The sequence below is a fragment of the Gorilla gorilla genome, chromosome 13, assembly GCF_029281585.2.
Source record: "Gorilla gorilla gorilla isolate KB3781 chromosome 13, NHGRI_mGorGor1-v2.1_pri, whole genome shotgun sequence".
NCBI lineage: Eukaryota > Metazoa > Chordata > Mammalia > Primates > Hominidae > Gorilla > Gorilla gorilla.
In genome coordinates, this window is record NC_073237.2 from 108,855,001 (window position 1) to 108,881,607 (window position 26,607).

The window sequence follows — 26,607 nt, forward strand, 5'->3', positions numbered from 1 at the left end:
ACAAAATATTTTATTGTTAATGTTAAGATCCTAAATTTAAATTACATTTTACTGAAATGAAACCACGTAAATGATGTAATTGAACTTAACTATTATTTTAAAATTGGTGAAAATAGAGTAAGATTTCCTGCCTAGGACACAAGCACTAGAACTTTGTTTCTCAAAATGTATTCTCTCAAACCTCATCATGAACATAGAGATGCTGGTTAAGATACAGATTCCTACACCTGCTACGTGGTAATCTGCATTTTGATCAAGCATCCTGGATGATTCTGAAGCACAGCAATCTGTGAAGACAGCTATTCTAGGGCAGCATTACTTAATCATGGATGATCCAAAACAGAAAGAGGCACCTCAAGTCCTTGGTAGCAGAGTACAAATAATAAAGTAATAAAAAGAAACAGTGGATCCTGGAGACATACCCCCTTTTTTACATCTTGACTATAATAGCCTAATTCATATGTAACTGTCCTGTCTTTATAGCTATGATGTTTTATCCTCATTACCCTCCAAAATACCAAATATTTCCATTCATCACTTATTACAAATGCCCTGCAATTACATGCAGAATGCTTATAAACTGTGTTTACCCGAATTGCTGTAGAACAAATATTTAATTAACTGCCATAAAAGATCTGCTCTGTCATTTTTAAATACAGATTTTTAGTGATGTGTTAAAGTAACAAATACAGATATTTTAGTTTAATTCAATAAAATGGAACCAGTACAACCTCTGTTTTCACAAATGAAGTGATTCGGAATGAGTTTGTCAGCGCTAATGGGGCCCTTGCACGCTGCAGTAGGATAAATAGCACATTTCTGTCCCACATTTTTCCTAAAACGAAGGCTGTCTCTAATCTCTCTCTTTCGACAAACCATGCACTAAACTATGTGCCCGTGACATAGGAAGCTTGTTTTGCTTGTAATGGGCCATATGCTTGTCTAGTAGATCTTTTGTGAAACTGAAGTTGGCTATTATAATGTGACAGGTATGTAAATAACATTTATCAGTGATCTCTGTAAAACTGATTCCTCCTTTCCCTTGTCATTATAAAAGGAAACTTTATTTCAGAGTAGAAAGTGCATTGTCTGAACTCATCAACACCCTCTCTATCCCTCCCCTCCCAATTTGTTGCAGACCAGGATGAAAGAGCAGCTGAGCTCAGCAGGGAGCAGAACGAGAAAACCATCCGGAGCACGCAGACCGCGCTCCGCAATTTCCGTGAGTTCCTCATCTCCAAGTATCCTTCTGAAACAAGAGAGATTTATGTCATCCCTTGCAAGGAGTTGGATGCCTACCTTGCCTCATTCTTTGTTGATGCCAGGCAGAAGGATGGGTCCGAATACGAACCCAACAGCTTGGCCAATTACCAGTGTGGGCTCGAAAGGTACCTGAAAGAACACAGGTATGGCTATAGCATCACCAGGGATAAGGAATTCAAGCGTTCCCAAGAGGCCCTGAAGCAGAAGCAAATTGAACTCCGCTGTAAAGGAAAAGGAAATAAGCCACACAAGTCCATGAAGCTCACCTTTGCTGATGAGCTCATCCTGCGGAAAAGGGGACTGCTAAGCCGATATAACCCCGAGGGTTTGCTCAACCTAGTCTGGCTCAACAACACAAAAGCTTTTGGGCATTGCACAGGCTTCCATGGATCTACCTTAAAATGGGGTGATATCCGGCTCCGGGTAACAGAGACAGGTCTAGAGTACTTGGAGTGGATGGGTCAGGACACTGGAGACTTGAATGCCAAAACCAAGAGAGGGGGGACAGACTCCCGTGTGTATGCCACCCAGCATGCCCCACAGACCTGCCCTGTCCAGGACTATAAGGAGTATGCCCAGCGGCGGCCTCCCGCCATGCGCTACGAGGATGCCCCTTTTTACTTATCCATCAAGCCAGTCGTGAACCTGGCGGCTCTGCATTGGTACAACTGCCAGGCCCTTGGCAAGAACAAGCTGGCCAAGATGGTGAAGACCATGTGTGAGAAGGGCAACATCCCTGGCAGGAAAACCAACTTCAGTGTGTATCAGAGCTGCAGCACCTTGTCTGAGGCCCAGAGCAACCAGCTCGTGCTGATCTGTAACAATCTGAGCCAGCAGGCCGCCCAGTCAGTGGCCGGCCACTCCAACAATGGCAATTTCATCGTCTCCGCCTCCTATGACTCTTCCTCAGACACCGCTTGACCAGGTGGCTTGAGCAAGACTCCAGTTTGGTTACTGTGTCCAGAGAAACTGTGATTATACACCGCTTCTCATTCCCCTTCCTGTGCCCTCAGTGTTAATTCACTTTATAAAAATATAAATATATAATATATTTTTCTTTTTACAAATAAGCCAATGGAGATAATTTAGTATTACTAACATAGTATTTATAGGCTTAAGACAAATGTACTTGTGGGTGATCAAATGTAATTACTGTTACAGACTTTACGAAACCATACGTGGTTCTCAGGCAACACAAAGTAGAGAGGGAATTCTGTTTTTTAAAAACTGTCAAAAAGGAAATTGAGAGTCATCCTAGACTTACATGCTTGCGTCCTCAACTCCTGCTTTTCCTTCCTACCCCAACTCCCATTTTTTGTCTCCTTAATAAATGGCTTTATTTTTTTAATTTTTAAAATTCTGTATTAATCAAGAGGAGACATTAACTTTACTGCTGACACAAAACTGTATTCAGCTAGATCCACAATATGAAAGTGTATAAGCTCAACATCAAATTATTTACATCTTCTCTTTTTTTAGCTTAATTAGAGTTTTAGCTCCTGTGCCTCATTTTTTACAATGTACGAAAATCTAGATGTTTAGCTAACATCTTTTCTTTTTGGGGGGAAAGGGTAGAAGGAGGGAATAAAGGTGCCATTCTTTTTGGGAGATACATGATTTTAAAATAATACGCAAAGTCTAATATTGTGGCTAAAAAGACTGTTACATAGCTCATTTTAACTATTGTGCTTGAACCTGGAAAGAATGTTTCTTTTTTTGTCCCTAAGAAATGGGTATAAATGAAGTTTGACAGGAAATTTAAAGCTACCAAAGCTTTGAAAATGTTGCCAAGCATTAGATTGCCTATAAAGAAGGTAAAAGGTGGAAAGTCTTACTAAAAATCTAGAAGCAGTAGTCGAGACAACAAAAAAACTCATCCTCTTCAAAGTTCATATTCCCCGAATTATTTACTTAGAAGCATTAAACAGTCTCTTTTCTCCTGAGGCAAGGGTGTGTATTCGACTCTGTGATTGAGATCCAAGGAATATTGGCACTCGTTTTAGGTAACAATATTTTGTTACCAGATTTTGCTGAATTCAAAGCATTCTTGAAAATGTGCGAGATTTTTCTATAGTAAATATAAATGCATTTATCTGTGATATCCTGCAATTATTATAATAATTTTGGTTAAACATATGTGGCAGTTTTTCCAAGGTCTTTGTTTTCAAGTCTTGATGCCTGTGGTGAATTATTAGTTAAGATATTTCAAAAATAAAATAAATTTAGACTTTAGAGCCACAATAAAGCTGAGCTAGGTTCCTATTCTGTATAATCAGCAACACACAGAAACTCCAAATCTTGATTGTTTTGTTGGACCTATGAATTCTATTGGGAAATATTTGTTCTTCAAGGCAACCTCATAATTCACATTAGCTAGAAAGGTAGGTGGTATTTTGTACATTAATTTAGTGTATAACCAGGACAAATTTCATTCTGAATTGCTTTGCTAAATCATCACAGAGCTGAGCTCTCCCATGGTCAGGGAACTCCTTCCAACACCAAGTCATAAACACATAAAGACCCGTTCCTCTAAGCTGTGACCTTTCATCTGGCTAAGGAGTGGGAAGTCAGCCGTGGACTTTGTGTCGTGGAGTTAACCTCATGTTCATGACTTTTCCTCCATAGAGAAGTATTCATTTATACATCCAGAAACAAGAAGAAAGGGCAGAGAATGTCTTGCTTTATGTTTTTGTATTGATAGTGATGAGAGCTGCCATTTTTGAGCCAGCATGCATGCCAGCACTCTGCTAAGTGACTTACATGGATCACATATGTAAGTCAGTTACTAATCGTAAAAAAAAAGAAAAAAAATAGGAAAACACAGATAAGGATAAAGAAAACAAAATACGTACTCATAAGTCTTCTAGCCAAAGATAACTACTGTTAACATTTTGGCAAATATTTCTTCAGACATATTGCAGTACTTACATATTTATTTCTATATATATTAATATTTTCAGCAACTTTGAAAAGGTGAGTTATCTTTATTTTGTGGTCAGGTCAAGATAAGTCAATTAGGTCATAGCTAAAGAAATGGTAGTCTGTCATTTCACTCCAGAGTTTTTTTCTATTTAAGTTTCTCAGTACCAGTTCATCATTAATTTCCAGTGGTTTGATCCAGAGCTGGGGACACAGTGTCTTAACATCTCTGAAGGATGTCTGATCAAAAGGAATGCTGAGTGATCTTCCATGGTGGCAGCATGTCCTCTAGTCCTCTCCCACACCCATACATTTGGAGCCACAGAGCCTCTTTCTCCCAGTTCTCTTTACAAAACCTTCCTGTTCGCCTTATTCTATAGTTAGTCCTTACGGCATCAGACAGCCTACTTAAAGGGAACTCTGAAACTCTAATGTTTAAAAAAAGTTCTCTGTAAAACACTTAAAATGTTATGGTGCATTTAATTTTTAATTGACATAGTTTCTAAATTTTTGATATGTTTCTGACAGCACAGTAAGTTTGTCTTAAGGAAGAAGAGTAGTCAGTATGCACTGTGAAAGCAGAACTAGAAAATGTCAGTTCCCTATCTGTGTTTATTGAGGTACTAAAATGAAAATCTTTGTCCTGCTTAATCATATTGCATCTTCATTTAGAAGAACACAATTAAATTGAGAATGTGAATTATTTTTATTTATTTATATTTTTATTTGATAACTCAAACCAAATAGGAACATTGTGACTTTTAGTTTCAGAGAACTGTTTTCTGATTAATGGCTTGGTAGAAGCCTAGCCAAATTACAGTATCAGTCTTTTTTTGTTTGTTTGTTTGTTTGAACAGAGACAGGGTCTTACTCTATCGCCCAGGCTGGAGTGCAGAGGTGCAGTCATGGCTCCCTGTCAACCTCAAACTCCGGGGCTCAAGAGATCCTCCCGCCTCAGCCTCCCAAGTAGCGGGAACTACAAGCGCACACCATCACACTTGGCTAATTTTTTGTAGAGATGGGGTCTCACTGTGTTGCCCAGGCTGGTCTCGAACTCCTAGCCTCAAGAGATCCTCCTGCCTTGGCCTCCCAAAGTGCTGGCGTTATCTCTTGGAGTTACTTACAGTATGAAAAATCTACAACTACCTCTAAATTTTGTTTTTATCTAAATGATACTGAGAAGATAGCATTGCCAGATGCCATTTTTATTATTTGGAATATTAACTTAAGAAAAAATCATGTTCATGCTGTGGCAGAGGCAGATGTCAAAATTGCATATATACTTTAGCAAAAAATCAGCAGTCCAGGAGATGTTCACCACAACTGAATGTGCTGCCTTTTCAGGCAATCCTGTGGCTCAAATAAAGCCATATTTGCAGTGCTTACACTTTAAGATCAATGTAATGTCATGTAAGAAACCCTCCAGTGTTCCTCACATGACTGAAAGTTTTGCACTGTCTACAACAAAAACACTGAACACTGTCAGCATTTGGATAACATAGCTGCATAATTTGGTCTTTCTACCATATTCATGTGAGTGACTCTTGAAAACTATAGATGCTAGCTATTTTTAAAAAACTATAATGTTTGAAAAAGTTAAGAGATAGGATATTTATTCAAGACAGCTTATTCTAGATTCCATTTGATATCATGGTTATTAGGGCTAGTCTGAATATGACTTATAAATATATATCAGCAATTTAGGATATTTATAATTATTTTTCCCTATGGTTAAATTTTCCCTATGTTAAATCACTGCCTGTTCTACAAAAGAGTAGTCTGAAAATCTTCTGGCATACATTTGATCTCTTTGGTTTTTCAATTGGATTATTATTAGCTGAAACTTTCATAGCATTTACTTGACTAAATCGTATGGCTTAGCTTCAGATGCCATGAAATCAATGACTTTATTGAGATGAGAATTTGTAGCCACATCAACAATATTTATTGAACAGCTAGGGGCCAAACTTGGAGGGGTATAAAGACACATGAAATAGTCCCTGCTCTCAAAGAATTTATAAAAGACATTGTAATAAAAGTTAGTTCATTTTTGAGAGCCCAGCAAAAAACTCTATGCTAATACTATTTTGCATAGTTTTCCAAACTTTGTACCCATGCAATTTATCCATTATTTATTCGTTGAATATGTTGGTCTGCTGCGGAATACATAATTCTGCTTTGAGTATTTTCTGGAGAATCTTTCTTAGAGCCTGTTTTAAAATCAATAAAGTGAAGGCATTTCTGTACCATCCACTGTGTTCATGTAGGTGCACATATGCATCAGAGTGTACAGATCTGTCATCAATGACTATCACCTCTTGAGCACTGACAATGTGCCATTGTACTGAGTGCTTTATAAGTTGTTTCACTTAATTCTCACAATAGTCCCATTAGGTAAGTATTATTATTTCCCTTTTATAATTGAGGAAATCCAGAAAAGTCAAATGGCTTGCCCATGTCACAGTTAATATGTAAGAGCATCCGTATCTGAAATTAGATCCAGAGCCCATTAAGCACTCTTTTTTTCTGCTGTAGCTACTTGTTCAAGAAGTGATTTGCTGTGCTTCTGTAGACCCTATGAAGTTATAAATTATAAATGAAATCCCAGGTGTAATAAAATCATCAAATTAACTCAACTCATTGATTGAGATCAATGTTAGCACAACATTATTTAGGCGCCATTACTGTAGTATTTTGAGATGAGATATTAAGCAGTTTGTTTACCCCTGGTTACCAGCAGAGAGCAGAAGTTTGTGTCACTCTAAAAAACAGCTAACTTTGTCATGGAGGCAAGTGTGTATATGTGTATAATTTATTTTTACCCCAATTAAAGCCAAAACCCCAATTTGAAGAGAGTCCTTTATAATTCAGGCAGGGAAGTGGGAGGGTCTAGGCAGAGGGACTGCCTATAAGCCAGTATCGATTGCCATTGACCAGATACTAAATATGAATTAGAGGTAGACTGTGAACCTATTCAGATTTTTTCTCGTTCGACTATCTGAAGTTTAATGTGAGACAGACACTTCTGATCTTAATCAGCCCTCTTCTGACTGATTTTCTTTATCTATAGGAAAGTTATATTTTGATCCTTATTTCTCTAGCCAAAATAAAGCTGTAATACTAAGCACCTGTAAATAAAAACTCTCTCCCATATGATAGAAGAAATAGATACCTAAGCCTAGGGAGGAAAGTCAAGGGGAATGTATAATTTCTTGGAGCAAGATATCTTTTAAAGCGTTCATTAAAAAATAGTTACAAGTACTGAAAGAATTAGCAAGTTCTCTATGAGCTTAATAAATGTTTCCCAGATAGAATTCTATTATACAAGATATGTCTCTGTACATCTACCATACAATATGGTACAGATAGGCAGTGATCAGTTAAGAAATGCACATTGGCAAGGGCATCCTCAATCGTTGTTTAATGCATGGTATTCAAACATTGCTTTCCCTTCCCACTTGGATCTGGTTAAGATGATATTGAGTGCATAGCCTTTCATAAAGCAAAGTGATGAAGCTAGGATAATTTTAGAGATCCTTGCCATCAAATAGAACTGGAATAAAGAAATACATTGCAGATATCATCCTGTTGGGAGTTGGTGTATTTCTAGTGATATAACAACAGAAAAGAAGAGATGATATTGACGGAGTACCAAGAACTCTAATTTTACTTTTCTAAACAGAAAAGGAAGACATTTAAAATTCCTCATGGTCCAGCCTGTTTGTAAATTGACCAGTTGGGCCTGCCAAAGCTGAGCAAAAGCTTGAAAATTATTTTTTAATGGCATTTTAATACACTTAACGTTGAGTTCTTATGTAAACAATGACTTTTGTGAATTAGAACCAGAGTATTAATTAGGTCAGAGTCCCAGTTTGATTAGAATATTAATTAGGTCTGAGTGTTAATGTAAACCATTGTCTTTGTTGAATTATTAGTCACAGAGGCTAGATCTGGAAAGGACCCAAGAGATCATCTAGCCCAGTGATTTTCAATGCTGTGAAGAGTAGGAGTCACCACGTCTTCATGTAGGTGGGGAGTGGGGAGCGCAAGGAGATAGAAATAGCCAAGAGAACACAACCTCACACAAATTCCCCGGAGGTCTCATGTTTCCTACCCCTTCCCCTCCTTCTTTGAGACTCACTAGACTGACTGAGCTGCTGTTCCCTCTGGAATACATCCTTCAGTTGTGCTAGCTGGAAAATAAAATTGGAAACATTTAATCTACCTTTTAATGTATTTATTTGTTTTTCAAGACAGGGTCTCGCTCTGTTGTCCAGGCTGGAGTGCAGTGGCACAATCAAGACTCACTGCAGTGGCACTGCCGCCTTGAACTCCTGGGCTCAAGCAATCCTCCCAACTCAACTTCCTGAGTAGCTGGGACTCCAGGTTCATACCACCCTGCCTGACTAATTTTTAAAAATTTTTTGTAGACATGGGATCTCACTGTGTTGCCCAGGCTGGTCTCAAACTCCTGGACTCAAGTGATCCCCCCACCTCAGCCTCCCAAAGTGCTAGAATTACAGGCATGAGCCACTGCTCTGACCTCATCCACCCTTTTACAAAAGAGGCAATAGCCCCAGAGAAAGGAGGTGAATGTCCAGGTGCTCACCACCCTCTTAGGGTGTGAGCTTTCCCTTGTCAGGGTTAAAGCCGGGACTAGAAGCAGGCACCCTGACTTCCTGTCCACAGGTAGAGTTTAGAGAGGAAAAACAACCCTATATTTCTACTTCTTCTTTTCCAAATTTTAATTGTTTTTAAAACCCACAAATTTCTCTCAGGAGTAGATTCAAGCTGCCAAGTTCCAATAGGCTGTTTTTGAATGTGACATTTCACTTTTCATTGTGTTGTGTTACATCTTAGTTTTAGCAGCTTTTCTTTTTGGAGTTTGATAGGAAAATCTGTAAATGTAATTGTTCTTTGATTCTAACAAACATCTCTCAGCCTACCCAATTTATATTTAGTTTTCAGTTATGGAGGGGAAACTACAGTCTTCAAGAATATCAATTCTAGTTATAGATTATGAACAAAAACACATTTTTGTTTAATTTGATATTCACTTGGATATCGAGCTACATAGCATCTATACTACTGGTTCTGAATGCAACCCACAATATTTTTTAGTCTGGCAAGTTTTAAAAATCGTATTTAAAGTTTTGGGACATATCCTCAGTCAAAAGGATCAAATTTCTATCAACATAATTAGGAAGTTTCTGAAGTAAATTTATTTAGAGATAGTAAAGGGGAAAAATGGTAACTAAGGAAAGAGGCCTACAGTAAGTAGATGTAGAAATTCAAACTTACTTAAATGCAAATTATTTGTATTTCTCATCTTGCTTACTCTTCTGAAAAGGAACTCAAGCATAAATATTTAAACGTTTCACAAATTTTTATTTTACAAATCATATTTACCAGATCATAGTTGAAAAAGTTCAAATTTTAGATGTTTTTTAAAAAGATGCAGTGTGATTTGTCTTTTTTTTTTGTAATGTTGAATTGTGTTAGACTTCTAATGTTTGTCTTGATATTACACGGGAATTAGCATTTTTACCATTTATACATTCATTTCAATAAGAGCTTTGAAAATGCTTTGGCATTGTTTGTTTGTGATAAGTAGAATTAGGAAGATATCAGCAATATAGATTCCTAACAGTAATTGTGTATACTGTGTTTTAGTGATTTTTATGTCCATTTATTTTCTGTAATTCTTTTATAAATCCCTTAGTGTACTTCCACTAGAAATTAATTTGTAATTGTTTATTTATATTGGATGAAGTAGGAGGTCCATGTTTAGTATTAACCCACTCAGATTAACTTTATCTAACTGAACTTTTATATCTATAACCCATTAGATTGTTACAACTTTTTAAACAGCATTTATAACGAAATAACTTTTGTTTTATAAAGCATTTGTTACAAAAAAAAAAAAACACCTTGCCAAAAATCATTACGATTTCTATGCATTGTGTAATATTCAGTGATGTTGAGATTTTGCATGTTGTTACAGGTGCTCTTTCATATGTGTGTTTGTGGTGTTGATGTGGAATTGTTAACCACTGCTGCTATCACTTATTGTAGTTAAACTGAAAAACTGTGTTAAAAGGCTGTGCCAGTCAACATTTCTATGTGTGACTTAAGTAACTGTGTACTTCATTGTTTAATATTTTGAGCCAGCACTTAGTGGCCTCTACAGAAGGAAATATTGTAGTTGTCAAAGTGGTGCCAAACTTGAAAATCTTGTGTCATATTTATAATTCCAGGCCAGGTCAGCTTTTCTTCGACACTTTCCGAGCTCTTTGAAAGCAAAAAACATTTGCAAAAAGAGAAAGAAAGCAAGAATTCTGAACTTTTCTAATACTCTCTCCTCTAGAATTTTAAATATTTTTTTCTTTTGATGTTTGAGTATCTTACAGAAAAATCCAATCAAATGACGAGCAGTAGAATTTCCCTTGATCTGGATATTTTTAGGCTGAACAGTGTAATAGCAGAGGACTATGAGGTGCATACATTATTTTTGTTGGCTATCATGGCTTATTGTTTGAATTTCATTTAATAAGAATATTCAGGCTGGAGGTGGTGACTCACACCTGCATTCCCAGCACTTTGGGAGACTGAGGCAGGCGGATCACCTGAGATCAGGAGTTCGAGGCCAGCCTGGCCAACATGACGAAGCCCAGTCTCTACTAAAGATACAAAAATTAGCTGGGTGTGGTGGCTTACACCTGTAATCTGAGCTACTTGGAAGGCTGAGGCAGGAGCATCGTTTGAGCCCGGGAGGTGGAGGTTGTAGTGATCTGAGATCACACTACTGCACTCCAGCCTGGGTGAGGGAGCGAGGCTCCAACCCCCCCAAAAAAGAAAAAAAGAATATTCAGTAATTTTATTTCCTTTATTAAGAACCATTGAAACCTCACAGTTCCCACTTGTTAACTTTTACATTCAGCATGTACACAGACTTACTTAACATACTTGGTTGCCTTATGGCCATCAGGATTTTTTCATGCCCACCTGTCTAGTTTGGTACCTGGTGTTTCCATCTTGCCTCAGCAATTCCAAACAAACTGAAAGTAAAGAGAAAATCGTTTCAACAGATTGACTCTACTACACATTGTTAAAATTTAATATGGGGGGAATACCACTATACTTTTATTTATACTCTTAAAATGAGTGGGGGGAAGCTGTCATAAAGTGTTAAGAAAAGAAGGCTGCTTCCTGTAGAGCCTTTTTACACCAACATGCCAGATCTCCACACTTGGTGCAGGGTTTCCTTCTGTCAGTTCAATGGGCTTGTAATTACAAGATTCTTTTAATAAAGGGGTAATCTCCTGAATTATATAGAAACTTTTTGTGTGACTGTCAGATATGCAGCAACAGCCAATGCTGTATTTGGACACATTGCTGATGAAATTACTGATTTAATTCTAAGACTATCGAAACTAATTCGTCAAGGTCCCCACCACCTCTTTGCTTAAAGGAAAACAAAGGCAGATTTTAACTGTGAGCCTCTCTTCTCTAGAATATGCTGTAGACATTTGCCCCTCCATGAGGTGATAAAGCAATAAAAATAAATTTAATTATGTGTGGTCTAAAGAAGTTCTACCTCTGTCCATTGGCCTCCAGAGTCACACGGAATTATTTCTTGATTCCTACATCAGAGGTTTTCAGGCAGAGCCTTTGTACCAAGAATTCCTTTTATATTTTGGACACCAAAGATTATGGCATGATATATCCTGATGATTAACAATTTAGCAGTGGGCACATTTATTTGAGTCCTGCTCTTGGATTTATTTCCCACCTTTGGGTCTTACGTACATTTTGTATTTCTGTCCTGAGGACTTTTTGCCTCGGGCAATTTTTAAATCAAATATGTATATATATATTTATTAGGTTTCTAATTTATAGAGTTTCCAATTTCTCCCACAATTTTAAATGTTTTCACTGCCAAAGTTAGAAGTAGATTTGCTAGGTTAACCCCATGGTCAGTAATAGTTTGTACCTTTTATGTTGTAGCCTGAAAATGTAACTCTAACCCCGTAGGCCTGAAACCTGGTGGGAAGATGACTGAAAGTGTTTTAGATTCAACAGATTGACTATGTATGACTTATCTATTAAAATGAAGAACTTTCATGGTTTAATAGAATGAATGCTGTATTCAACAAGGTCTTCCTTCTTATACATCTTAAGACTGTGTTTAAGCTTTCTTTCGCTTTTACTCTATCCTTTGGAAGTTAATTGGGAATAAAAAGATTTATCAATTTAGTCACTATAATTTAAGGTCAGGCATCTGCTTGGAAATACAATAACCACAATTAATACTTAGAGAAAATTGTGTCAACAGATTAACTCTGCTATTTGAAAAAATATAGTAGTGTTCTTTGAGGATGCATTTACTTTTCCCCAAATTTGATAGATAGTTATTTTTATATATTTTTTCTGGCCACTTGGCTTTTAACTGATTAACATGAAAAAAGCACGTGTGCCTGTTTCACTCAAATCATATTTTACAACTTTTTAAAAGCTGCTACAGTTACAGTTTGTGAAAGAGGAGAAAGGTGAATTGCAACAGAGGGAAATTACTGTTACTGTGTCAAATATGTGACTGATGCTTTTGGTCAGATAATCTGCTGCCTGTCAATATTTGTAATAACAGAATTTTTTGTTAAGAGTACTCTCAGTTTCATCTTTATTTTGCTGCTCACTGATTTTTTACACTAAGATGTTCTCATCTTTGTCAACTCACTGTTTTTTGCTTCATATTTGTCTGTACTTGTGCTCTAAATAAAAATCTAGTTTTATGTCTAGTTTATTCCATTGTGTGTATAATGTTTGCCTCTGATGTAGTGTAATTTTCTATTGTTTTTGATGTTTGTTGGTACAGCCTAAAACTTATGGAAATAAGAAAAGCAATCCAATAAAGTCAGCTAATGAGTGTCAACAGTGTCTCTGTAATGAGAGCATGCTTGAGTCACAGTGTTTTGTCTGTATTTGGGCATGATGACCAGTCTTCATTCATTTAATGAATTGTCTTCTGCAAAGCTGGCTGATTTTTGTAGCTACAACAAACAAGTTAAACCACATTTTGAAAAACATGTTGTTGACCTGGACATTGTGCACTGGCCTCAGGATATACAGTCAATGCGGATGAGCCAGGCAGCCCATGTGCAGTGTTTCTCACCACTGAAGTTGGGGGGAAGCCCTGGAAGGGGAAGCATTGCGCATGTGACTGTGCCAACACAGATCATAGGGTAGCAACAATCCTTTAGTAAAGGATCTACAGTTGTATTAATCGTAGGCTTCCTGGAGCCCCAAGCCTGAAAATCCTGTTAATAGAAAAGAAAGCCCTGCTGCAAACAATTAACTCACTTGTTTTTGTGTGGAGCTCTGTTGGCCATTTTTCTTTACCTCTAGTAATCCCCTTGTCAGACACTTCTTAAATAGGTGCAAAATTATACTAAGCTGCAGCCGGGCACAGTGGCAAATGCCTGTAATTCCAGCACTTTGGAAGGCCAAGGCAGGAGGATCGCTTGAAGCTGGGAGTTTTGAGACCAGCCTGGACAACAAAGGGAGACTTTCTATTTTAAAAAATAATTTAAAAATTTTTTAAATTATAGCAAGCTAAGGAGATACTATGTTCTAAAATTAACTTATTTTTAAGAGAATCATTTTAGCCAGATATAGTTCTCCATGTACCATTTATTACCTTTAGCACATATTACAGTGTTCTTTGAGCCGAATAGGAATGGTTCTCCAAAATTAAGTTGGTTAACTTCAGACACATTTTTTGTATCACTAAAATCATTTAATAATGAAAAAACATGTTAAAACATCTGAAAATACAACATCTCTCATACAAAACTACTTTGCAGAAATGCAAATGTTTTTCTTTCATGGCTGAATAGTCCACCGGTCTTTACTCACAGTTGAATATTCCAAATAGAAACATTGACCGTATTTTTGTATGATGATAGATTATATAAAATTACAGGTAGTTACACCTTTATATTTTCATAGTATTTAAACGAGGAACTCATCTTTAAGTGTGCTTGCAAATTTTACACTTAAAATGTGACAAATTTTATTTCCTTGCTAGGGAAAGAATATTAGAATTCAAGTTGAGTAGTAACTACAAATCAAATAATGTTTTCCTTTTTAAAAGTCTTACTTATTTTCGATTTATTCATATCTTTTTGAAGAGGATTTGATATGACTAAAATGGCTAATATGTATAAAACGCTTAATGTTGGTGATATATCATCTCAAAAGATAATTTTAAAAGCAAACACTGAATTTGATGGCAAACATGTTTAGACTGAACCATCAAATAAAAAAATGGAAGGCCAGGTGTGGTGGCTCATACCTGCAGTCCCGGCACTTTGGGAGGCCAGGGCAGTAGGATCACTTGAGCCCAGGGGTTCAAGACCAGCCTAGGCAGGCAGCATAGTGAGACCCCATCTCTACAAAAATTTTAAAATTAGTCTAGTGTGGTGGTGCGCACCTGTGGTCCCAGATGCTAGAGAGGCTGAGGCAAGAGGATTGTTTGAGCCCAGGAAAGGAGATAGGGGATGCAGCAAGCTGTGATTACGCCACTGCACTCCAGCCTGGGGAATAGAGCAAGAGCCTCTCTCAAAGAAAAAAAAAAAAAAAAAGGAAGTAAAACCACCATTTGTTTTGTTAAGATTTATAATGCTTTAAAAATGCTAAGGCAGTAAGTAGACATTTATTATTAATAATTGATAAATAGTAATATCAAATCAGAAATAAAAATCACAGGACTCATTACCTATAGATAAGAACGTTTAACATTTTGATGTTTGATTTTGGACTGCTTCCTTACAAAAATATACTTCAAAAACTAATCTAGTTGTATTTACCATTTTGTATGTTTGTAAAAGATCTTTAGTTTTTGAAAGTAGATTTTTATGTAGCTACACATTTTTCCATTGCACAGATGTGCCAAAATCTATTTTATAATGCTGTTGTTAGATTGGATTTGTTTCCAGTTTTTTGCTTTTATAACTTTGGCTTAAAGAACATCCTTGAGGATACATTTTTGCATACTTCTCTGATTAAATCCTTAGGATACATTTCTAAAAGAGGGATTCCTGGGCTAAATAAAAAGAACATTTTATTTATTTTTCTTACATATACATTTCCAAAGTCCTATTGATTTTTATAACTTGCAAATATAATATGTTCATGTTGCAAAACGTTAAGTCCCATGGAGCTAATCACTAACCAATGTGATGTGTCTCCTTCCAAATTTTTTCTACATAATTATAAATCATTTTATTTTTCATATAAAAATTGGAATTTTGCTATGCATATTGTCCTAGAGTGAATTTTTCTTTTTAAATTAATATATTGCGGAACTGTTTTCATGTTAGCATGTAGAAGGGTAACACAATTTTTAATGACCACATGTAAATATATATATATATATATATGCACAATTATTTAATTATTCATCTCCTAATGGGTTTTGGTGATCATCTTTGTTCTTTTATCTTTGCACACTTGTGTATTTCTGCATTTAGTCAAAATTACCCACCAAAAAGTTGTACTGATGTAGATATCATTCAGTATTGGCTGAGAATGCAAGCTCCCAGCAGCCTGGCCAACATTTAGATATGGACCTTTTTGTATTTTTGATAATCTAGCAAATGAAATATATCTCATTTTAATTATAATGCCTATTTTTTAATGCATTTTGTTATTTGTATTTGTTCTGTGAATAATTGCCTGTCATATCCTGGGCCCTTTTGCTAGCGAGTTATTTTTCCTCTTGGTTTGTAGGAGCTTTTCATATGTCCTTGGTTTATGTTTTATAAGTATTTTCTCCAGTTATGTTTATTGTCTTTTAAAATTTGTTCAGTGCAGGATTTTCCAAATTTTTTCACATCTAATCATCTATATTTTATACCTTCTGTGTTGTGTTGTGCTGAGAAAGACTTTCTTTCCTCAATCCCAAAATCATGAAAATCTGTCTTCTTTATGGAAACAGCTTTTTTTTTTTTTTTTTTAAAGAGCCATTTAGATATGTGGATTTTGTGTGTGTTATGAAACAGGTACCTAAATTTGCTTTTGTTTTTGCTTTTCCAGCTCAACCAATTATAACATTTATTGAAGAATCCATCTTTCCCCAACAATTTGAATTAGAGTCTTTATTATACCCTCACTTTGCATACTTGCAGACCTTTTCTGGATTCTCTTCTGTAGCAATGATCTATTTGTCTATTTCTTACAAATACTAACTTACAAATAGTAATTTACAATTTAAATTACAGTGGTGTTATGATACTTTTTTTTTTTTTAGGGCAAGTCCTCCCAATTATATTTGAAATTGCCTTCCTTTTCTTACATGTTTACTTTCTTAAACTTTAGAAACACCCTAACAAGTAACAACAGAAAAGGGGGGATTTTAATTAGAATTACATTTACTTAAAGATTACTTAAAGAAATTAAATATCTTTATAATATTGAGTCTTCCCATCTAGGTTCATGGTATAACTCTTAATTTATTAGGTTTGCATATACATTTTTAAAGGAATTTTTAAGGATTTTTTAATGTTTTCTTATTGAATTATACAATACTTACTGAAGTAATTATTATACTTACTGAAGTATAGCTTGATTAATTTTTGTGATGCTAATATATTGCTGTAACCACCACCTGGAGGGAGACATAGAATATTACCCGAACCCTAGGAGCTTCCCTCATGTGCCCTCCCTTACCTCCCTAAGGTAATCACTGACTTCACCATAGAGTAATTTTATCTGGTTTTTAATTACATAAATGAACCGTTTCAATATACTCTTCTGTGTCTGGCTTCTTTTGCTTAACATTATGTTTGTGGTATTCTTCCATGCTTTTGTATACAGTTCACTCCAGTAGTCCACTCCTTGTCACTATCGTATAATAATTCATTTTATAGATATTTTATAATTTTATATGCATACCATTGTTTATGGGGTCCAAGGGTTATTTCCAGTTTGAGGCCATTTATTATTTGTTGTACTATTATGCTTTTATGAATACTCATACATTCATGATATGTACACGTTTCTCTTGGGTATATATTTAGGTGTAGGATTACTGAGTCATAGAATTGGTGTGTGTTCAACTTTAGTAGATACTGTCTATATTAGTGTCCAAAGTGGTTGCGCAAATCGATGCTTGTACCAACTTAGCAAGAGTGTTCCTGTTGCTCCATATCTTCACTATCACTTGATATTTGCAGATTTCGTTTTCCATTTTAGACATTTCAGTGAGTGTATTTTAATTTATGTTTCCTGGAATATTAATATTTCTATGCAAGGCCCGTTCAAATTTTGTCCTTTTTTTGGGATGGAGTTTTGCTCTTGTTGCCCAAGCTGGAGTGCAGTGGCGCAATCTCGGCTCCCTGCAACCTCCACCTCCTGGGTTCAAGCGATTCTCCTGCCTCAGCCTCCCTAGTAGCTGGGATTACAGGCGCACACCACCATGCCCGGCTAATTTTTTTGTATTTTTAGTAGAGACGGGGTTTCACCATATTAGCCAGGCTGGTCTTGAACTCCTAACCTCAAGTGATCCGCCAGCCTTGGCCTCCCAAAGTGCTGGCGTGAGCCACCACGCCTGGCCGTTTTGTCCATTTTTAATTGGACTATCTCCCTTCTAAATAATTTTTTTCCTTTTTAAAAAATTTTTAAGTTCGAGGGTACATGGGCAGGTTTGTTACATAGGTAAACTTGTGTCATGGGGGTTTGTCCTTCTAAATGATTTTTCAGATAAATGTACCACAACATCTTCTGCCACTGTGTGGCTTGCCTTTTCACCTCTTAATGCTGCGTTGTGATAAATGTCTGTTTTTCATTTTAGTGGAATTCTATTTATCCACTTCTTACTTTAGGGGTAGTGATTTTGATCAATCTTTTACTTTAAGGGTAGTGATTTTGATGTCCTATTTAAAAGTGTGTAATTATCCCATGGTCATAAAGCTGGTCTCCTGTGTTTCCTTCCTTCCTTTATTGTTTTATCAGTCACATTTAAGTCATGATTCATTTGGAATTTTTTTTGTTTATGATGTGAGGTAGGAATTCTGTTTTCTCATAGTGTGTTGAAGATGTTTGTGTTTGTGTTTATGAGCTCAGTTGGCCTATAATTTTCTTTTATTGTATTGTTCTTGGCTTATTTTTATATAAAAGTTATGCAGTCCTATAAAAGAAGTGAGTGTTCCCTCTTTTTCTGTTCACTAGCAGAGTTTGGCAGTTGGAAGAATTTACTGGTGAAACCCATCTGAACCTGAAGTTTTATTTTGAGATTCTTTATTGTGTGTGTGTGTGTGTGTGTGTGTGTGTGTATTTTTTTTTTTTTTTTTTTTTTGAGACAGGGTCTGGCTTTGTCACTGAGGCTGGAGTGCAGTGGTGCAATCTTGGTTCACTACAACCTCTGCCTCCCAGGCTCAAGCCATCCTCTCACCTCAGCCTCCAAGTAGCTGAGACCAGAGATGCATGCTACCACACCTGCCTAATTTTTTTGTATGTTTTGTAGAGACGGAGTTTTGCCATGTCACCCACACTGGTCTCAAACTCCTCAGCTCAAGTTATCTGCCCGCCTTGGCCTCCCAAACTGTTGGGATTACAGGCGTGAGCCACCTCATCTGGCCTCCATTTCTCTAATGGGTATAAGACTTTTCAAACTTTCTTTCTTATTCAGTTTTGGTGAGTTGTGGCTTTTCTAGATATTTGTCCATTTTATCCAAATTTTCAAATTGATTGACATAATCAAGTTGTTCATAGTATCTTTTTACTGTCTTTTTACTATTTGTAGGATCTATAGTGATAATTAACATGTTTTTCATTTCTGGTGCAATAATTTGTGCCTTCTCTCTTCTTCTTGCTAGTTTATTAGTCTTTTCAAATCCATCTCTTACATTACTTTTTATTATAAATTTCTTTCCCATTTTATTGATTTATGTTCTTAATTGTAGTGTTTCCTTCCTTCTACTTTTTTGGATAGATTTATTGCTCTTCTAAATTTCTTGGTACAGTTGATACTCACCTTTTCTTCTTTTGTAGTCTGTGCACTAAATCATATTATTTTCTGTTTAGGCAATAACTGCATCCCACAACTTTGACATGTATTGTCATTATCATTCAGTTGGAAATATTTTCTAATTCTCATTGATTTTTTTTCTTTTACCAGAAAGAATTGTTTATTTTATATATATATACTATACATATATCATGTATATTTTTGTATTATATTAAATAATATACTTATTATTTAGGAATATATAATTGCTTGTCAAATTATCTTCTTGTAATTGATTTCCATTTTATTCTACTTATATTAGAGATCATATTCTGAATTATTTAATCCTTTGAAAAGTTGAGACTTGCTTTATGTCCCAGCATTTCTATGTTGGTAAAGGTGACATACAAACTTGAAGAAATGTGTATTCTGAAGTTGTGTGTGTTGTTCTTCTTTATGTATCAATTAAGTCCGATTTGATATTTGCATTGTTCACATCTATATCTATACTATTGTTTTGCTCCCTGTTTTGTCAGTTGTGGGAAAAGATGGGTTAAAATCTCTTAATCATAGATTTGCCTATTTCTCTTTAATTCTTTTAATTTTTGCTTTCTATATGTCTATAGGCATTGTTATCAGATCCATACAAAAATCTAGGATTGTTATATATACCTTCCTGTTGAATTTTAAAACCTCCCTCTTTATTTCTAGTAATACTTCTTGTCTTAGTCTGTTTTGTCTGTTAGTATATAGGTATACCAGCTTTCATTTGCTTATTGTTCCTATGGTATAACTTTTTTCAACCTTTTGCTTTGAATCTTTATGTTCTATTTGTTCTTATATGTAAGGTGTATTTTTCCCCTAGAAGAATATAGCTGAATATTGTTCCTTTGCCCAGCCTGACAACATTTATCTTTTAATTGGAATATCTATAATAATGGATATATTTATGTTTAGATCTATCATCTTACTTTTTTTGGTCCCATCTATTCTTTATGCCTTGTTTTTGATTAAGTAAGTTTTTTTAACCCATTTTCCTCCTCTGTTAACTTATAAGTTAAACATTATTTTATTCTTCTTATAGTGTTACCATACAGATGTAAGCATGCACTCTTGCATTATTAAGATCTACTTTAATTTTGTGTTTTCATCATTTTTTGGACAATGCAAGAACTTTTCAAAACTAGCTTCAGTTACCCTTATTTGTGTTATTATAATGTTAATTCTATATATATTTAGAACCCTACAAGACGTCACTAGTATTGTTTTAAACAGCTTATTCGTTGAGAATCACCTACATATTCACACTTTCCAGTATTCTTCATTCTTTTCTCATTAACTTGCTGCCATCTTTTTTCCTTTTGCCTGAACATCTGTCTTTATTTTTTAGCACTTGACTGCTAACAATGAATTTGCTCATTATTTTGTGTGACTGCAGCTGCATTTTACCTTTATTTTTATTTTATTTTATTTTTTTAGATGGAGTTTCGCTCTTTTGCCCAGGCTGGAGTGAAGTGGCGCGATCTCAGCTCACTGCAACCTCCTCCAGTTTCAAGTGACTCTCCTGCCTCAGCCTCATGAGTAACTGGGATTACAGGTGTCCGTGACCACGCCTGGCAGATTTTTGTATTTTTAGTAGAGATGGGTGTTGACCATGTTGGCCAGGCTGGTCTCGAACTCCAAACCTCATGATCTTCCCATCTCGGCCTCCCAAAGTGCTGGGATTACAGGCATGAGCCACTGCACCTGGCCTTACCTTTATTTTTGAAGGATGCTTTGCTTAGTATAAATTTTAGACTTGTAGCAATTTTCTTTTAGCATACTAAAGATATCATCTGTTTTCTGGCTTCCATCATTTCAGTTGAAAAATCAGTCAGTCTGATGTTGTGCTGTATAAGGTAATTTGTCCTTTTTTTCCAGTTTCTTTTTAAACTTTCTCTTATGCTGGGCCAGGCGCGGTGGCTCATGCCTGTAATCCCAGCACTTTGGGAGGCCGAGGAGGGTGGATCACCTGAGGTCAGAAGTTCAAGACCAGTCTGGCCAACATGGTGAAACCTCGTCTCTAATAAAAATACGAAAATTAGCCAGGTGTGGTGCTGCATGCCTGTGATTCCAGCTACTTGGGAGGCTGAGGCAGGAGAATCGCTTGAACCCAAGAGTCAAAGTTTGCAGTGAGCAGAGATGGTGCCACTGCACTCCAGCCTGGGCAACAGCGAGAGACTCCATCTCAAAAAAATAAAAAATAAAATTTTCTCTTAATGTGGTGTTATGTGGGAAGTTGAAAAAGAAAAATAAAGAAGGCTGGGCACAATGGATCACACCTATAATGTCAGGATTTTGGTAGGCTGAGGCAGGCAAATCGGTTGAAGCCAGAAATTGAGACCTCCCTGGGCAACATAGTGAGACCCCTGTCACTACAAAAAATGTAAAAATTAGCCAGGTGTTGTGGTGCATGCGGGTAGTCCTAGCTACTCAGGAAGCTGAGGCAGGAAGATCTCTTGAACCCAGGAGCACGAGGCTGCGATGAGTGATAGCACCATTGGTGACTATCCAGCCTGGGTGACAGAGTGAGACCCTATCTCTAAAAAAGAAAGAAAAGAAAAAGAAAATTTTCTCTTTGACTTAGATTGTCAGCATTGTTATTCTATGTGCCTACATTTAGTTTTCCTTGTATTTATTTTGCTTGGTTAGGAAAGCTTCCGGAATCTGTAGACTGAGGTATTTTATTTTGGAAAATTCTCCACCAATATTTTTAAAATATTGCTACTTCCCCATTCTCTCTTCTCTTTCTGGGACTCTTAATTACAAATATGTTAGACATTTCACTATGTCCCATGTGTCTATTTTGCTATTTTCTGTATATTCTTTTCTATTTTTTCTGTATTCTTTTCTCTCTCTGCCTCAATTTGATTGTTTTCTATTGACCTTTCAGGTCACAAATCATCTGTTATATGTGTTACACCTGCTTGTTACCCATTTATTGAATTCTCAATTCATTATTGCCTTTTTAATAATTTTTAAAGTTTGAAACAATCTTAAACTCCAAAAAGTTGCAAGTGTATTACAGAGAACATTTTTTTCTCAACGAATTTTGAAATTAAGTTGCCAGCCTGATGTAGCATCACCTGCAAGTGATTTCCTGTGATTTTTCTACAAATAAGGACATTTTCCTGCATAACCATAATATAATCATCAAAATTAGGAAATTAACCCTGATGTATTCTTTCCCTCTAAACGTCTATTCCTATTGAAGTTTTGCCAGTTGCCCTAACAGTGTCTTTTATTGGAAAAGGATCTAATCAGAATCATGTATTGCATTTAGTTATATCCTGTTCCTCAGTCATTCTTCAACTTTCCTTGCCCACTCATACTCCAACACCCAACTGTGCTCTGCCACCCACATACATACAGATGCCATCCTTATCAGCTCAACCTATAACGCCCTGCACTGGGCCATCCTCCCAACCAGAGACACCTTCCTCACTCCATTCAACCTTTAACATTTCATCCTAGGACACCCTCCTACATGGAAGCCTTCTTCATGCTGCTTAGGCTATGACACCTTATGCCAGGTCACCCCCATGCATGGAAGGTCTACTCACCCCAGTCAGGCCCTGACTCTTCACACAGGGCCTCTCCCCATGCCTCCCCCTGCTGCATGGATGCCCTTCTTAACCTGCTTAGATTATGGCACCACATACCAGGCTGCTCTTCCATGGATACTTTTTTCTCTTGACTCAAGCCCTGTAACTGCTTGCCAGATTGCCCCCATAGTGTAAGATATTTCTCCCCCTAGTGAAGTTCCAACACACCTCAATGGGCAATTCTCCTATGCAGATGCCCTCCATGCCCTTACTGGAGGCCATTGCATCTCCGTCAATACACACATACTGTGGTATAAATGTCTACCTCATCCTGCCCTACCAACAACTTTAAAAGTGCATCGTTCAGGAAAAAAAGGGAAGAAGAGGAAGAAGAGAAAAAGGAAAGAATTCTAGAATTTCTGTTTTGTTAATAGATTCCAATGCTCTAGTAAAATTCTCTGTCTTTTCATTATTTTCTTTAACATACTCAAATTATTTTTGTGTCAGAGAACTTGAATAATCCATATTATCTGTAGGCCTATTTGTATTGCCTGATCTTTCTTTTAGTTTTCATTCATTTGGTCTTGTTTTATGGTGTGCCTGTTAACTTGCTGTTGAATGCTGACCACTGTGTATGAAAACTTTTGAAGATGTTATCTTCCTCAAGAAAAGATTTAAATTTCTGCTAGACAGCACGTAAGGTGGGTGGATCACTTTAATGCAGTCAAGACTGATCTATTTCCAGTTTCTGTAACTCTTACAGTTAAGCCCTTCCTGGATTTCAGATGAAAGCTGGATTGTCCAAGGCATCTCTCCTCTTTGGAAGGCCCCCACCTGAATTACTATTTTTGACTCCTCAGTGCCATGCAATTGCCTCTTGGTGATTTCTTTCTGCTTGGCTTTTCTGTATCGTTTCTCCATATGTGGCTTAAGATCAGCAATTTCTGGAAGGAAAATTATATGCGGAGTGTTGACTCATTTTTCTGTGGTTTCCTTCCTCCAGGATCTCAGTCTGTCAAGCGCTGGCTGGCTGCTTGGTAGCCCTGCACTTGAATGTTCATGTACCTGTTCCACTGAGATTGCTGTAGACTTCAGGCTGCTGCTTTCTGTTTGGGTTCTATGTCCTGCACTGCAGCTCTGCAAATGCCTTAAGAGAAAAACATGGTGACCAGAGCAGGAATCACCTCTATGTATTTCCCTTCTTTCTGTAATTTTTGCTTCTTGAGTTCTGGTTCCTTTGATTGTGTTCCAGTGAATTTTATCAAGGTTGATTCTCAGCAGGAAGAAGAGTGTAATACCAGTGACTTCATCATAGTCCTAAGTGGAAGTCCTCCACGTGCATGAATTTAAGTTTTCTATACATCATGCCTTCTTTGTTTGTTCTTTATTTCTTTTGTTAACCAGTTCTAACTTTTGCTAGATAGATTGCAGGTGTTGGATTTTTGGTTCAAGATTTTATTCCATTATGCTTCATCTATTTCACAATCCTTTTAAAAAAAAAAACCTTCAATGAGATATATTTTACGTACAATATACAGTCCTTTAACAATTGTATTCAGCTTTATTGCCACATTACTGAATGTTAAAAATAAATGTTTGCTCCTTGCTGTGTCTTATACCCTGTATCTTCCCCTTTGTTCTATCCATTTTTCATTTTGCCGGCAAATATCTGTAACTAATTTTTTTAAAGATAGGGTGGGTGCTTGGATGCTACTTCTTTCATGATTGAAAATATCTTTATTTTGCCCTAGCATTTGAATGCTGCTTTAGGTAGGTAATAAATTTCTTCATTTACGGTCTTTTTCCCTCACAACTCTGAGGAGGCTATGTCTTTTTTTTTTTTTTTTTTTTTTTTTTTAGCCATTTGGTGTTATAGATGAGAAATCTGATTCTTCTCACTATGTTGACAGCTCTAGTGCCTCTTGGTGGCTTTTTTTTTTTTTTTTTCTGCCTACCAGAAAAGATTGTAGAGTTTTTTCTTTGTTCTTAGACTTTGGAAATTTCACCAAGATATGTTTACACGTATGTCTTCTTTCAGTATTTCTATTTGACAGTTCATGAACCTTAATATCCTAAAGTTTCAAATCTTTCTTTGATTAATGGAAATTTTCTTATATTATTTGTTTCATCCTTACACGTTTTTCCTTTGAATTCTTAGAATAGATATTCAGTCTCCTGGATCTGTCTTTCATATCTCTTAACTTCACCCTCATAACTTCTTATGTCTTTGCCTGCCCTGTAGGGAAGAGTCCTTCTAGATCACTAATTTGCCTTTAGCCATGTTCATTCTAGTACTCAGCTCATCTGTTGTTTTTAAAATATATTTTTTCAATCATCTTAAATTCCAGGATCTTTCTTGTTTTCCTGTTTTTCCTTTTCCAGTAAAGACTGTTCTTATTTTAAGGATGTTATCCTCTCAAATCTCTAATGATATATTTGAAATGTCTAATTTTTTGTCTTTGGTTTTCCGGATTAAGTCTCCTTTCAGGGGGATGAGTAGGGAACGTGAAATTAGCTTTTCTGCTTGCGTAGCTTGGTGACTGTCATGCTACTGGTTTTCCCCATTGCCAAGTGATGCTTATGTACTCACATTTTAAAATTCAGGTCTAGATTGATCATTAATGGTAATTGATAGGGATTTCCTTAGCTATTGCTAAAGGCTCCTGTCTGATAACACTTGGATCGAGCTCTCATTTCTGTAGGCCATGGTTGAGCACAGGGTTCTGCAAGTGGACTTCAAGCAGCTATGATAAGTGGCTGAAGAAGTGTTCATGAATAGGCTTCCCTTCAGGGTGCCTGAGCTGGCAACAAGCTGGGAAACTGGAACTGTCCCAGTGATAGACACTAGGAAGGTGTTATTTGAGAGATGGCAGCGTTCAGGGATTTCTTTGCTTTTCTTAGCTGCTTTGCTTTTTCCCTTGTCTGTGTCCAGTGGGACTGCCCAGAGTTACCAGAGGCAGTGCTCCCTTTCTTTTCTCTGGCCCCTCAGGGTGGCTTCCACAGCAAATATCCCTCACTTCACGCAGCCGTACTTGCCAGCACTTGTGCTGGTGGTAGATGATGTAAGGGCATCCACAGCCTAAACTACCACTATCTCATAGTCCCTTCTTTCTCTCACGCCCAGCTCCTCCTCACCTTAAGCTCGGGGTTTGTCCTATCCTCTGGCAGAAAAAATCATTCACATCTTCGTTTAGTAGTTCCCTCTTTTTCCTGTGTTCAGTTATAAGTTACTACCTTTGTTTGTTTCTTCACCAATATAGTCTTTTAAAAATATCCTCAGCAGCATAACACAACTCCTACCTCCAAAATTTTGAAAGCAGTTTATTAAGTAAATGAAATTTAATGCATAAATATAATCATGAACGAACCATATATGTCATTTAATCATTTTCACATCATTTCTGTCCCATTATGTAAGCAGACAAGTATTCTTTATTTGTTTCACTGTGTACTGGGATTTAGGTTTCCTTTTTCAATGTATAGTCTCTGTCCTGTGATTTTAAGAAAATTTTAAGAAGAAATTATTTACCGGTTTAATGTGATAATTAATCATGTTTGAAACAATAGTGGTCATCTAAACAAAGCAGGCTTAGTTATTCTTATTGAAGGTTCATCTGAGGACATTTGGGGGACCAAGGTATTTTTTCATAAGCACAAGCTAGTATCTAAATTGCATTCTTTACTGAGAATTTTATCCTTATAGTACCTGATTCTTTCACTGTAGTGACTCAAGCATGGAGTCAGAGACCCGGGTTCAAATCCTGGCTCTTCCACTTACTAACTCCATAATTCAAACAGCCCAGTGCCTGGCACAGAGAGGGTACCTTGGTAAAT

The 26,607-nt window shown here is 36.5% G+C and overlaps 1 protein-coding gene across 4 annotated transcripts in view; it reads left to right on the top strand.

Annotated features, from left to right (window-relative positions):
* KIAA1958 (KIAA1958 ortholog) overlaps positions 1-26,607 on the top strand; it is a 175,850-nt gene that overhangs the window by 127,249 nt on the left and 21,994 nt on the right. Inside the window, exon 3 of one of the 4 annotated variants that reach the window (XM_063696998.1) lies at positions 1,139-1,222. The exons of 2 other annotated variants lie outside the window; for them this stretch is intronic. In XM_063696998.1, coding sequence (XP_063553068.1) covers positions 1,139-1,222 — 84 coding nt within the window. Of the gene's footprint in view, positions 1-1,138; positions 13,115-26,607 lie in introns of those variants that run through there. One more of the 4 variants, XM_055350419.2, reaches the window with a different exon arrangement.